Source organism: Scyliorhinus torazame, chromosome 13 (assembly GCF_047496885.1).
Source record: "Scyliorhinus torazame isolate Kashiwa2021f chromosome 13, sScyTor2.1, whole genome shotgun sequence".
Taxonomy (NCBI): domain Eukaryota; kingdom Metazoa; phylum Chordata; class Chondrichthyes; order Carcharhiniformes; family Scyliorhinidae; genus Scyliorhinus; species Scyliorhinus torazame.
Genome location: NC_092719.1, coordinates 163,429,715 through 163,444,955, shown reverse-complemented (window position 1 = coordinate 163,444,955; position 15,241 = coordinate 163,429,715). Strand labels below are relative to the sequence as shown.

At 50.7% G+C, this 15,241-nt stretch overlaps 1 protein-coding gene across 1 annotated transcript in view; it reads right to left on the bottom strand.

The window, feature by feature from the left end:
* The window catches only part of LOC140387636 (calcium-dependent secretion activator 1-like), a 591,860-nt gene that overhangs the window by 299,996 nt on the left and 276,623 nt on the right, over nt 1-15,241 (bottom strand). Inside the window, exon 5 of the mRNA XM_072470831.1 lies at nt 13,135-13,201. Coding sequence (XP_072326932.1) covers nt 13,135-13,201 — 67 coding nt within the window. The remainder of the gene's footprint in view (nt 1-13,134; nt 13,202-15,241) is intronic.

Here is a 15,241-nt window from a genome sequence, read left to right as displayed (position 1 = left end):
GGCATGTGATTATGTCACCAAATATAATAGGTCTGAACAGCACACGAATGCGGACACTTTGTCCAGACTGCCTCTGCACGATCAACAAGACCTGAAAGACAAACACAAGTCTGATGAACATGACATATTCTATCTGTCTCAAGTGGAAAATGTTCCAGTGACGTCTTCTCAGGTGCGAAAATTTACCCGAACAGATCCGGTGATGGGGAAGGTTTTGTACATGATTCAAAAAGGCACTCTAACACAAGAGCACAGAAAGAATAAAGGCTGGGATTCACCTTTCTGGGGACAAAGTCCCCACGCCGGCGGGAAAACCGGCGGCAACCACTCTGGCGTCCACAGCTAGGTGGACGCCGGAGGGGTTGGTGCCGCTCCAGCCGGCGGCGAAGGGATGGCGCGTGTTCGTGCATGCACCGAAGGGCCGCGTGATCTTGTGCATGCGCGGAACGGCCAGCATGGTTCCGTGCATGCGCAGACCGGCTGGCGTATTTTGGCGCAAGCGCGGGGGGTTCTCTTCTCCGCGCTGGCCATGGCGGAGCCCTACTGGGGCCGGCGAGGAAGGGATAAATGCCCCCACGGAACAAGCATGCCCGCAGATCGGTGGGCCCTGATCGCGGGCCAGGCCAACGTGGGGGCCCCCCCCCCCCGGGGTCAGGTCCCACCGCACCCCCCCCCCCCCCCCCGAGGACCGCCCCCGCCGACTTACCTGCCAGGTCCTGCAGGTACGCGAGTTGAGTGATTCACGCCTGCGGGACTGGCCCAAAATGGACGGCTGCTCAGCCCATCTGGGCCTGGAGAATCGCCGGTGGGCGCTGCCAACGGCCCCCAACCGGCGTGGCGGGAAACCTGCCCCCGCCTGAAAAACGGCGCCGGAGAATACGGCAGCCAGCATCGGGGTGGGATTCGGGCCACCCTCCTTGGATTTTCCGACCCAGCGGGGGGTCGGAGAATCCCGCCCAAAGACCTTAACCCCATCAGAACAAACATTGACAGCATAAAATGGGAGTATTGTTGTGGTGTATTAAAGTAATCATTCCATCGTGTCTGCAAAGTAGAATCCTGAAACAACTGCACGAGGGCCATCCCGGTGTAATTAGAATGATGGCATTGGTGAGAAGCTACTGGTGGCCCCAGTAGGATGCCCAATTAGAGAAGGTGTAGTTATGTCAATCCTGCACTGCGTTGAGAAATGTACCTCCATTACAACCTTTGCACCCATGGGAATAGCCTACCAGGCCATGTCAAAGAATCAATGTTGATTATGTGGGGCCAATAGAAGGACACATATTTTTGGTCATGATTGATGCACATTCGTAGCTGGAGGTTGCCATTGTGAAATCGGCAACTACGTAACAGACCATAGAAAGGATTGATGAGGTATTTGCAAGGTTTGGGCGGCCTGAACAACTCATGAGCGATAACGGCACGCAGTTCACATCTGTTGAATTCGATGTCTACCTGAAGGGTTGGGCCATCCGCCATATCAAATCTACCCCCGACCACCTAGCTACCAACGGCTTAGCGGAACTTTTTGTACAATCACTCAAGCGTGCAGTGAAGGTTTTGAGGGATAAAGGCTCTTCTAAATGTGCCAATAGCTTTCTTATGACGTACAGAAACACTGCGCATTCAACAGCACAAAGCCCACCGGCTATACTGTTGTTCAAAAGGAAACTAAACACACAGTTCGGCCATTTGACTTCCCCTTCAACTTCAGAGATAGTCTGGCAACAACATCAGGTGCAAGTGGCCAGAAGGGAACAACATTCCAAAAGCAGAGTCTTTGACTATGGGAAACTACACCTCAGGCTAAAAATGGACTCCACCAATTGGAGTAGTCAAAACGGGTCCGATTTCATATGCTGTGCAAACTGTGGATGAATGAATTTGGCGTCGGCACGCTGACCAATTATTGTCTGCATGTGCTGAGAGTACTGAATCTCTACCAGATATTTACACCACAGAGAGTATGGACAGTGATGTGTCAGACTTGAGGGCTACAACTGCCGAATTTACTAATTTGTTACAACAGAACCATCCATACAACTAGAGACAGTTCCTGAGTTGGCTTCGCCAGATGTAACACTGACCAATGTACAGGAAGACACACCTAGTACCCCTCAGAGTCAAATTCCTAAGCGTCGTGTTCTGCCAAAATAGACAGACGTCCACCCAAGAGATTGTCTTACTACTCGACATATGTATCCGTAACATAACAATGTTAGTTGTGACATAATGTGTTGGATCTGCGTTAAAGTGTTTGATTAAGTATACATGTCGAGGACACTAAAGGAGTAAAGAGGGAGGGGTGTTATGTATCAGAGTAACACCTTTGGCCGGTGTAATGTCATGTGATACACAATTACCTCATCGGACCTTTTCGTGGGCTTTTGTGGAGTTCATCATCGTACCCTGTTTGAACAGCATCTTGTAAATAAACCTCTTGCACTATGTTATTCAAACTCAACGTGAGCCACTCTGATTCTTTCTCTTTGCGGCTACAACAAAGAACCTAACAATTACATTCAGCCTTTGAATATTATACCACTTTGTTGCAACCCTGATAGTCCTAACAACTTTATGTTGCTACTTTTACCAATTCTCTGAGTTCCTCAGCGTCGGATTGAGGGGCATGGGACATGTACGCCAAAGATGCGTGAGGAATTCCTCTCAGAACTTCACAGGTTATAATTTGTAAGCAATTGCCCGTACTGTGAACCATCTGAAAATGCGCTTCAAATTGGCTAACTTCAGATGGTTCCGACAAAGTTGCACCAATAATTACTCAGAAATATAAATATTAAAACCTCTCCACGGTTGTGGTTAACTGCCGTCCCCACGGGGCTCCTTCGACACCCATGAACCCCGAGTGGGCTCCCCTCCACCCCAAACCCCAGGGGACAACCCCACCCCCAACTAACCCCTCCTCCCCACAGGATTCCCCAATCATGGGATTCCCCCCCCCACCTACACAATACTGCAACGCCAACCCCCGGCACCCAGGGGTCCGACGCTCAAACCCCGATACAATCAGACACCCACAACCAGGCTGGACCCCGATCCCCCTCCCACCCCCAAGGTCCAAACCAAAGCGAGCCCACCCCTAACCTAACCAAACCCTACCCCCAACCCGAACTGACAAACCGCCCAGCTTCACCCCCCTACACCCCCGAACACCTCCTCCCCAGGTCTCAACCTCCCTAAGGTCTGCACACAGCCCGTCCCCCCAAACAAGATCCGGCCCCACCATCCACGAAATCTGACCCCCCTCCACCCTCCAAATCCTATCCACTTACCTTGGGCACTTACCTTCTCCTTGATCTGCTAATTTCAATGGGATTTTAAACTTACTTGATTCCCAGCAGTTGGTGCTGTTAAGAACTGGCCGAATGCTCTTTGATGCACGATCAATTACACAAAGACGAGAGTAGGATGTAATCGAGGCTTTATTACACTGAGATGTGTGGCCTCCTACAGCATCTGACAAAATGGCTGCTGTACTGGGAGCACACATATTTATACTCCGCCTACTGGGCAGAGCCAGCAGGCAGAGATCTACCCCCGTACCTGTAGTAAAGGGGCCTTACCATAAAGCACCTATATCAACATCCTATATATACAATATATACATCAGTGATGACTACCACATTAACCCCCTGTTAAAAAATGAGTCCAGCGGGCGTGGTGGAGAACTATATACAGAATGTTGTGTTTTAAAAGTACAGACAATATTACAAATTCAGGCGGTCCGGTGCCTTGATCTGTCGTTGAGAGCTCCACAGTGCTGGTGGCGACTCCGGTGGTGGCTTGGTCTTCGGTGACTCTGGGAGCGTGTCATAATTTCCTTCATTCCCGGGTGTGAGCTAGGGGAGGATGGATTGACCCGGAGTGGGGGCTGCGGTAGGGTGCGCCGGGGGAGGGAGGGTGGCGCCGGGTCAGCCGTCGGGGCACGCTATGTAGGCGTACTGCGGGTTGGCGTGAAGTAGCTGTACCCTCTCAACCAACGGGTCTGCCTTGTGGAGTCGAACGTGTCTACGGAGGAGAACGGGTCCTGGAGCTGCCAGCCATGTCGGGAGCGAAATCCCGGAGGTGGGCTTCCTAGGGAAGGCAAAGAGACGTTCATGGGGGGTTTCATTCGTCGCGGTGCACCGAAGCGACCGAATGGAGTGAAGTGCGTCGGGACAGACCTCCTGCCAGCGGGAGGCTGGGAGATTTCTGGACCATAGGGCCAGCTGGACGGCCCTCCAGGCCGTCCCATTCTCCCTCTCCACCTGCCCGTTTCCCCTGGGGTTGTAGCTGGTCTTCCTGCTCGAGGCAATGCCCCTGTTGAGCAGGTACTGGCGCAGCTCATCGCTCATGAATGAGGATCCCCGGTCGCTGTGGACGTGGCCGGGAAGCCGAGCAAAGCGAAGATGGTGTTGAGGGCTTTGATGACGGTGGCAGACGTCATGTCGGGGCATGGGACGGCAAAGGGGTATCGGGAATATTCATCGACCACACTGAGAAAGTACGTGTTGCGGTCGGTGGAGGGCCCTTTGAAGTCCACGCTGAGGCATTCAAAGGGAGGCCTTCACCAGGCGCGCACAGTCTGGCCGGTAGAAGTGCGGTTTACACTCCGCGCAGACCTGTCAGTCTCTGGTGATTGCCCTGACTTCCTCGATGGAGTAGGGCAGGTTGCGGGCCTTGATGAAATGGTAAAAACGTGTGACCCCCGGGTGACAGAGGTTGTCGTGCAGAGTCCGGAGTCGGTTCACTTGTGCGCTGGCACATGTACCTCGGGATAGGGCATCGGGGGGCTCGTTGAGCTTACCGGGGCGATGCAAAATCTTGTAATTGTAGGTGGAGAGCTCGATTCTCCACCTCAAGATTTTATTGTTTTTGATCTTGCCCCGCTGTGTGCTATTAAACATGAAGGCAACCGACCGTTGGTCAGTGAGGAGAGTGAATCTCCTGCCGGCCAGGTAATGCCTCCAATGCTGCACAGCTTCAATGATGGCTTGGGCCTCTTTTTTGACGGAGGAGTGCCGAATTTCGGAGGCATGGAGGGTGCGGGAAAAGAATGCCACGGGCCTGCCTGCCTGGTTGAGGGTGGCGGCCAGAGCGACATCTCATGCATCGCTCTCGACTTGGAAGGGGAGCGTCTCGTCGACCGCGATGTCGGCCTTGATATAGTTAAAGGCCTGGTGAGCCTCGGCCGTCAGAGGAAAAATAGTGGATTGAATGAGTGGGCGGGCCTTGTCCGCATAGTTTAGGACCCACTGGGCGTAATACGAAAGAACCCCAGGCAACGTTTGAGGGATTTGGGGCAGTGGGGGAGGGGGAGTTCCACGAGGGGGCGCATGCGATCGGGGTCGGGCCCCAGAACTCCGTTCTGGACCACATAGCCGAGGATGGCTAAACGGTTTGTGCTGAACACGCACTTCTCCTTGTTATACGTGAGGTTGAGGAGTGTGGCGGTGTGGTGAAATTTGGCAAGGTTGGCGTCATGGTCTTGCTGATCGTGGCCGCAGATGGTGACATTGTCCAGGTACGGGAAAGTGGCCCGCAGCCCGTACCGGTCAACCATTCAGTCCATTTCCCGTTGGAAGACCGAGACCCCGTTGGTGACGCCGAAGAGAACCATAAGAAAGTGGTAAAGGCGGCCGTCTGCCTCGAACACAGTGTATGGGCGGTCCGCCTTGCGGATGGGGAGCTGGTGGTCGGAAGATTTCAGGTCTACTGTCGAGAAGACCCGGTACTGTGCAATCTGATTGACCATATCAGATATGCGTGGGAGTGGGTACGCGTCGAACTGCGTGTACCGATTGATGGTCTGACTGTAGTCAACGACCATCCTGTTTTTCTCCCCAGTTTTGACCTCTACCACTTGGGTCCTCCAGGTGCTGGTGCTGGCCTTGATGATGCCTTCCCGAAGAAGCCGCTGGACTTCAGAGCTGATGAAGGTCCTGTCCTGGGCGCTGTACCGTCTGCTCCTGGTGGCGACGGGTTTGCAATCCGGGCTTAGGCTCTGGAGCTTGCACTGGTAGTCCAGGCCGAGTAGCAAGGTAGCGCAGAGGTTGGGGAGGACGTAGAGGCGGAAGCCGCTGAACTCCACGCCCTGGACAGTGAGAGTGGTGATGCAGTACCCCCGGATCGCCATGGAGTGGGACTCGGAGGCCAAGGAGATTCTCTGGTTAGCAGGGTGTGTACCGCAAGAGAGCAGCGCCTTACCGTATTGGGGTGAATGAAGCTCTCAGTGCTCCCGGAGTCCAGCAGGCAGGAGATCTTGTGCCCGTTGACCCTCACTTTAATTGAAGCAGTCGTGAGGTTGTGACCAAGGCGAGACGCAGCTGGTCGTTGGCGGTTGCAGGCGATGAGCGGCCGGATGAGGTGCCCGACGGGCATGGGTCCTGAGTTGGGTAAGACAGCGGCGCCCACAGGCCGCACGTGTCGTGTGGGAAGCAAGATGGCGGCGCCTGTTGGTCCTGGGAGGAACAAGATGGCGGCGTCCACTGGCCGCATGTGGTCCTCAGAGGGGAAGATGGCAGCACCCACTGACTGCACGTGGGGGTTGCCGGGACAATAGCGGCGATTGAGAGGGCCTGGCACACTGCAGCAAAATGTCCCTTCTTGCCACAGGCCTTGCAGAGGGCGCTCTGTGCCGGGCAGCGCTGTCGGAGGTGTTTTGACTGCCCGCAGAAGTAGCATTTGGGCCCCCCGAGGTTGGTTGACTGCCGCGCGGCACAGGCGTGGGATTGGCTGAGGGCGGTCGCTGATGGGGTCCACGATGGGGCGGCCGTATGTGGAGTCCACGATGCACAGGGCAGGTGGGCCGCGCGGTCGAGGGCACAGGCCTGAATGTTGCGTGATGCGACCGTAAGTCAAAGCGCTAGTTATTTGGTCACCGTGAGGTCGCGTGTGGCCCCCTCTAAGAGGCGTTGACGGATGTAGTCAGACCCCATGCCTGTAACAAATGCGTCTCTCATTAGCAAATTTGAGTGTTCTGTGGCCGAAACGGCCTGACAGTCACAGTCTCTAACTAGGGGGAGCAGGACGCACCAGAAACCTTCCACCGACTCACCAGGAAGTTGACGCCGTGTGGAGAGGAGGTGCCTGGCGTAGAGTGTGTTAGTCCGCTGAGCGTAATTTTCCTTCTGTAGTGCCATAGCCTCTGTGTAGGTCGGCGCGTCCTGGACAAGTGGAAAGACGTTGGAGCTCAGCCGCGTGTAAAGGACCTGGAGCTTCTGTGCTTCTGGAATTTGGTCTGGCGCAGACCCGATGTACGCTTCAAAACAGGCTCGCCAATGTTCAAAGTCCTTTTTGGCGTTGTCTGTTTGCGGAAGCAGCTGCAGGCGATCCGGCTTGATGCGGAGGTCCATCTTCTGAAAAAACTCAGTGTAATAAATTGATGCACGATCAATTACACAAAGACGAGAGTAGGATGTAATCGAGGCTTTATTCCACTGAGATGTGTGGCCTCCTACAGCAGCTGACGGAATGGCTGCTGTACTGGGAGCACACATATTTATACTCCGCCTACTGGGCGGAGCCAGCAGGCAGGGATCTACCCCCGTACCTGTAGTACAGGGTCCTTACCGTAAAGCACCTATATCAACATCCTATATATACAATATATACATCAGTGGTGACTACCACACTCCTTCAATTTGCCTCTCCTGCATTTCGGTGCTGGAGACAGTGGCACTGCCTAGATCGCACCCAGCCTGAGTCGGAAGGTTAGGCAAGATAGGCACGGGAGAAACCAGGCATAGAGAAATGGGCACGGAGTGGCAATTTGACGCTGATTGCCACTCAGAGGAAGTTTCCCGTCCCATGATCTGAATTCACAGATCTCGGGCAGAATTCCACCAAAAAATGAAGCAGTGGAGCCGGGAAAGAACGGCTGTTCCGGCGCGATTCTCATCGCAATCCACCCATACTTAGTCATTTTTGTGGAGCCTTTGGAGATTCTCACCGGGACAGGACCTTTGGAGATTGGGGCAACATTTTAAAAAAATGTTTTTATTGAAGTTTTTGCATTTTATACACTGTACATTCATGTGTTGGTTACAATATACAAGTTATACAAGTCATTTCCCTCTGTTTCGATCCAGCCACCCCCCGCCCCTCCAATCCCTTCCATCATCCCCCCCCCCCGCCCCTCCTTTTGTTGCTTCAGGGCCCTTTCCTGGATCGCCTATTGTATAGTGGGCAGTTATCTTCTATTCACATGTGTGCAGTGTTATTCCCTTCCCTTCCCCCCCCTTTTGGCAATTGGCCTCGAACAGGTCCTGGAACAAGTGGGTAAATGGCCTCCATGCTTTGTGGAAGCCATCCTCTGACCCTCAGACAGTGAATTTGATCTCCAGGTGGAGAAATTCCAACAGGTCTGCCAGCAGGTCTGCAAATGTGGGTGGTGCTGCTGATCGCCAGCCAAGCAGGATTCTCCGGCGGGCAATTAGGGAAACAAAGGCAAGGGCATCGGCCCTCTTTCCCATGAATAGTTCTGGCTGGTCCGATACCCAGAAGACTGTCACCCTGAGGAACGGCTCCACCCTCACCCCCACAACCTTGGACATTGCCTCGAAGAAGGCTGTCCAGAACCTGACAAGTCTGGGGCAGGCTCAGAGCATTTGGGTATGGTTGGCCGGGCCTCCTTGGCATTGTTCACATTTGTCCCCCACCTCCGGGAAGAATCTGCTCATTCGGGTTCTTGTCAGGTGTGCTCTGCGCACCACTTTCAGTTGCATTAGGCTTAGCCTTGCGCATGAGGAGGTGGAGTTGACCCTGCTCAGTGCTTAGCTCCAGAGTCCTCACCCCATTTTTGTCCCTAGCTCTTCCTCCCATTTTTCCTGTGTTTCGTCCAGTGGGGAGCGTGTCCTTTCCAACAGTCATCTGTCCAAGTCCCCGCAGTTTCCCCTCCTTAGACTGTTGGTGTCCAGTAATTCCTCAGGCATTGTGTTTCTCAGGGTACATAGGTAAGCTGTCGTCTCCTGGCGGAGAAAGTTCTTGATGTCGGAGTTCGTTTCCGTTAGGTAGCTCCAGGCTCTCAGTCAGTACGTTTAGGGTCGCTAGTCTGTCCTCAGTGTCGAAGTCTCTAACCATCAGTGTCCCCCCCATCCTGTCTCCACATCTTAAAGGTCGCGTCAAGCAAGGCTGGTGTGAACCTATGGTTGCCGCAGATGAGAGCCATGGTGGACATTTCGGTCAAACTTGGAGGTATTTCCACTCGACTCTTTCAAAGGCCTTCGCTGCGTCCAGGGAGACAATCATCTGAGGTGTTCTCGCCTCGGATGGGGTCAATATCACTTTCAGCAGTTGTCTGATGTTTGCAGTTAGCTGTATACCCATATCAAAGCCCGTCTGATCTTCTGCGTCCACCTCTAATATGCACATCTCCAGCCGCTTAGCCAGGATTTTTGCGAGTATTTTTGTGTCTACGTTGAGCAGCAAAATGGGTCTGCATGATCTGCATTCTGTTTGGTCTTTGTCCTTCTTGGGTATCAGCGATATGGTGGCCTCTGTTAGCGTTGGAGGCAGGGTGCCCTCGCTAGTAAGCCCATGAACATCTCCTGCAGGTGTGGGGCCAGTGCCGTCACTAATGTTTTGTAACAGTTCGCTGGGAACCCGTTAGGTCCTGGCATCTTCCCCGCCTGCATGGATTTGATGCTCTCCATGATTTTTCCCAGTCCTAGTGGTGCTTCCAGCCCCCTCCGTATATTGTCCCCCACGACTGGCATGTCCAATCCATCGAGGAACTGTTTCATTCCCGAGTACCCTTTGGGGGCGAAAAGATGTACTATCCCCAGTAGAAGGCCTTGAACTCTTTGTTGACCTTTTGCTACCAGTTCACCTACGCTATCCTTCACCCGTGCTATTTCCCTCGTGGCTGCCTGCTTTCTCAGCTGGTGAGCCAGCAGGTGGCTAGCCTTGTCTCCGTGTTCGTAGAAGGTACCGCATGACTGGTGGAGTTGGTGCACTGCTTTCCGTGTGGATAGCAGGTTAAAGGTCATTTGTACCTTTTTCCTCTCCACCAGAAGCACTACTGTCGAGTCCTTGGCGTATCTCCTGCCGGCCTCGAGAATGGAGTCGATCAGTTGCTGCCTAACCGCCCTCTCTTCCTTGTCTCTGTGTGCCTTATTTCTCCTATAATCACAGCCTTCAGTGCCTCCCAGAATGTGGAAGGTGAGACTTACCTGTTCCGGTTGTTAGTCACGCACTCGCCTATGGCCTGTGATGTTTTCTGGCAGAAGACCTTGTCGGTCAAGAGAGCCATGTCCAAACTCTATGTAGGGCGTTGGGCACGGCTGTCTCCAAACTCACATCCATGTAATGTGGAGCGTGGTCAGAGATTACAATCGTGGACTATTCTGCTCTGATTATCTCTGGAAGCACCAAATTCGCACGACAAAGTCGTCGATGCGGGTGTAGATTCAGTGTACTGGCGAGAAAGAAGGGAAATCCTTCTCACCTGGGTGCAGGAACTACTTTGGTCCACTGCCCCCATCTGCTCCATAAACCCGAACAGATGCCAGAATGTGGCGACTAGGGGCTTTTCACAGTAACTTCATACTTGTGACAATAAAAGATTATTATTATAAGCGTTCCCAGTTCTCTAGCCATGTTTGCCGTTTTCCCCATTCTGGGGTTCGACCTATCCATCAGTGGGTCCTGTACAAAGTTTCCCCCCATGATCAGTTGGTGTGTATCTATGTCGGGGATTTCGCCATGGTGTTCTCATCTCGTCCCAGTTGGACACGTACACATTTACCAGGACCATTGGTGACCTGCCCAAGGCACCGCTGACCATGGCGTATTGTCCCCCTTGGTCCGTAACCGTCCTCATCGCAGTAAACATCGTCCTCTTACTTAGCAGTATGACTACTAAGCTCCTGGCTCTTGTCCCGTCGCAGGAATGATATGTCTGCCCACCCAGCCCTTCCTTACCCGCAGTCGGTCCTTCTCCCTCAGATGCGTCTCTTGGAGGAAGATCATGCCGGCTTTCGTACTTTTTAGGCGGGCAAAGACTCTAGATCTCTTCACTGGGCTGTTACGTCTCATCAGAGCGATGATCAGCCGATATCTTTTCCAGTTCCTTTATAGTGCTCCCCTGGGCTTCCAGTCTCCTTCCCATGCCATCGAGGGCCATCTGCATGGCGGCCAGCGCCTCTGCCACCTTAACAGCCACCTTAATCTCGACCTTGATAGCTACAGTTTCCTGGTGAGGAATGTCTTCCATCCATTGCCTGGGAGCAGAGGTGTGTGGGGGGCTCACCCTGCCCTCCTCATAGCGACCTGGGTGTTCCAATGGCCAATGAGCCCCCCAGCATTGTCATCACATCTGGTGATGGAGACCAATAGTGATTCCCGCTGGCCTCACGTTGCACCACAGGGGCGGTGAATCCTGGAGACAGGGGACTCCGGCTAATATCTGGAAACGCATATTTAAATGAGTTTGAACACTCATTTAAATACATGAGTCTAGTTCACACCAGTGAGGCTGTGAAACGAATAGCATCTGGTGCTGTGGACCAGGAGCATTGCGCTCCGTTCTGACGCAAACTTAGTTTAGGGCCTCTCCCGCTATTCTCCAGGAGGTTGGAGGTGCTCTGGGCGCAACACGGGGCGAGAATCGTGCCCCTCATTTGTCTTCTACCCCATTTAGTTTCTTACCTTCTAAACCTGGACTCTTCCTACCAAAATGAGGCACTGCACAATTTATTATACTGAACTGAATTTGCTACTTATCCACCCACTCTGCAAACCTGTTCATGTCTTCCGACATTTCGGTGCAATCCCTCACATTAACTATTAATAGCTTATATGGTGAAAAACAGTGATCACAGCATGGTTCCCTGCAGAACGCCACTTCCCACTTTCTACCTGTCAGAGAAACCTACCTTAACTCGCACCTTCTGTTCGTAACTATCTTTCAACCCAATCTGTTATTTGACCCAAAACACCAAACACCCTTACAATGTCTCTTACCCTGCTACCACATAGAAGATTTTTTGAAAGCTCATGCACACTGCACCAAGTAACCTTGTCTATTTTTTTTGTGAGTTCTTCAAAGACTTCAGTATGATTGGCTACATTAAGTTAGCTTCCATCAATCCATTACTTTGGATTTTGGACTATCTGTATCTCGACCAATAATTATCTTAAACCTCATTACACATCTCTGTAGCTGCACTGACCTGCTCTGGTTCATTTCCCACTATTAGATCAAGGATTGCTTCCATTCTTGTTGAGCTTCTTACATATTGGAACAGAAAGGGGTCTTTCTGCAGCCTGTAAAAAGCTCCATCCCCTTCACACCTTTCACCTACTTTATATGGGCGTTGTTGAAATTACCCCATAATCATGATTGTGTTTTTTCAAAAACTTGATCATACATTTGGCCACATATTTCTCCTTCCACTAGATTATCTTTTAATAATGTTTTTTTCCCAATTAAGAGGCCACTCAGTGTGGCCAAACCATCTACCCTGCACATCTTTGGATTGTGGGAGTGAGACGCACACGGACAGTGACCCGGGGCCGGGATCGAACCCGGGTCCTCGGTGCCGTAAGGCAGCAGTGCTAACCACTGTGTCACCGTGCCGCCCCCTTGCACTAGATTTGCAAAATTTGGTGGTATGTAGCACACCCATAATAATGAGACCATTTAAAGCTCTGTTAGTTATATCCTTTCTTGTTGCAATGATGGTATTGTTTGTGATGAACACAGCTACCAACCACTCCCTTCATTCTTCTCCATCATTTTTAAATACATTAGCAGTATTTAATTGCAAACCTTGTCCTGTCTGCAACCACGTATTTCTTGTCCTTATTAGATCCATTTCCTCACTTTTCTCTCTTCGCAACAGAAAGACACTGCCAAGCCCTCACACTGTTTCTGGCAGCTCACCTTGTGGACAATTCTTCAATTTTAGTCAAACACAGCTGAGTTCCTATATACTTGCTACAAACTATTATAGCTGTCAGTCAGCTGGCACTTTTAACACCAGCAGCTGAAGGCAAATACTTAAAATGAAATTGCAGATTAATAAAAAATATATATATTTGACAGTTTGATTTTTGCAAATTGTGTCACCAATTTATAATTCTGGGGAACAATGAAGGCAAAGACATGGAGTATTCATTTTCATTTACCTGCACAAGAACAAAGAATCGTTTTTTCCATCTTTTCCACACATTTTTACCGATGGTCCACAAATACCTAGAAAACAAGACACAGAAAAGCCTTTCAGACAAAGCAACCCTGATGGTAGAAGTATAAAACTTGAAAGCAAAACCTTGATGGAAGGTGTGGAGGGAAAGCATAATTTAAAAGATTTGAAAGTGTGACTTTTTGAAAGCAGCATTTGAAATTCCTCGTTTGGAAGTTGGAGTTAAGTGAGACAAGGTACAACATAGGACCAGGAGTAGGCCATTCAGCCCCTCCAGTCTGTCCCTCCATTCAGATGGCTGATCTGTGTCCATGATCTAGCTCCATATACCTGCCTTTGGCCCATGTCCCTCAATATTTTTGCTAAACAAAAATTGATCTCAGATTTAAAATTAACAACTGATTTAGCTTCACCTGCTGGTTGTGGGAGTTTCAAACTTCTACCAGTCTTCAAGTGAAGAAGTTCTTCCTGACATCTCTCCTCAATTGTCCAGCCCTAATTTTAGACTATGCCCCTTAGTTTTAGAATCTCTAACAGTGGAAATAGTTTATCTTTATCTACCCTGTCTTTCCCTGGTAATATCTTGAATACTTCAATTAGATCACCCCTTAGCCTTCTAAATTCTAGTAAAAACAGGTCTAATTTGAGTAACCTCTCCTCTTAACTCAACCCCTGTAATCTAGGTATCAGTTCTGTAAACCTACATTGCACACGCTCCAAGGCCTAAAAATATCCTTCCTAAGGTGTGTTGCCCAGTGTTGCTCACACTCCAAGTGGGGTCTAACCAGAGTTTTGTATAGCTCAATGTATACGAATCATCTGGGGGGATTCTGAGGAAAAAAAACTATGGACATTAAGTTGGGTTCAGAGCAGAGTGTGTGTATTTGACCACAGCCAATCGGGGTGCTTAAAAGGGACTTTGTGTTAATGGGACCATTGTATCTTAAAATGTACTTTGTAATCTGTGTTAATCTTAAAATCTGTGGGTATTTGTTAAGATAAAAGGGGGAATAAAGGAGTATTGTATTATAATGTAATTTTTTCATGTTTAACAAATTTTTTTTTTTTTGGGATGAATAGATTGAGCCCCAAGTCGTTGGTGACATAGGAAATGGCGAAGGAACTGGGAATTTTTATGGATCAGATGGGGTGGCAGGGGGATGGACCCATGAAGGTTTAGGCATCTGTGAGAGAGAGAGTTTTCCTTCTTCTCCCACATGCACAAGTTGTATTTCCGAATTGACTTGTTTGTGGTGGGGAGGTTGTTACTCTCGGGGATTGTGGGGACGGAATACACAGCGATAGTAATGTCGGACTACATGTCATATGTGGACTCGAGACAGGCCGAGCCAAAATCTCCTATGGAGGTTTGATTCGGCACTCTTGGTGGACAAGAAGTTCTGCGAGAGGGTAGCCTTGACGATAGAGGACAATGTGAAGTTTAATCAGAACGGGGAAGTTTGCCCTCCACAATTTGGGAAGGCAGTGATTAGCGGGGAGGTAATATCTTGGCAGACCCACAGGGATAAGGTTGAGAGGATGGAGAGGCAGAGGTTGGTTGAACTCATTATGGACGTGAACCGACGATATTCAGCAGCCCCGACTAGAAAGCTGTTAGCGGAAAGGAAGAGGCTACAGGTCGAGTGCAATCTGGTATTGACACCGAAGGCGATGGGCTAGATCTGTTGTGCAGGTGGCCACACGGGGGATACTGCAGGTTAGGGATGGGGGGTGGAGGGTGGCTGGTAACAAGCCTGGAAAACATTTACGGGGAATTTGAGGCATTTTAACAGGGGTTGTATAGGTCTGAGCCCTGGATGGAGGATGCGGAGATGGAGCACTTACTATACAGGTTGGCATTCCTTTTTTAAAAAGTATTTTTATTCCACAAATGTTCAACATTTTTACAATCTGCAAGAACGCCACAAATCCCCTTACCCACCAAGCTCCCCCAACCCCCCTCTCAGCAATCAACAGTAAACAACTCCCCAAAATGCAAAATAAACAAACCGCAACAATTGTAAAACCCATCACTCACCCCCGTTAGAGCAAATTCCACTTTTTTCATGGTCAAAACTCCATCAGGTCCC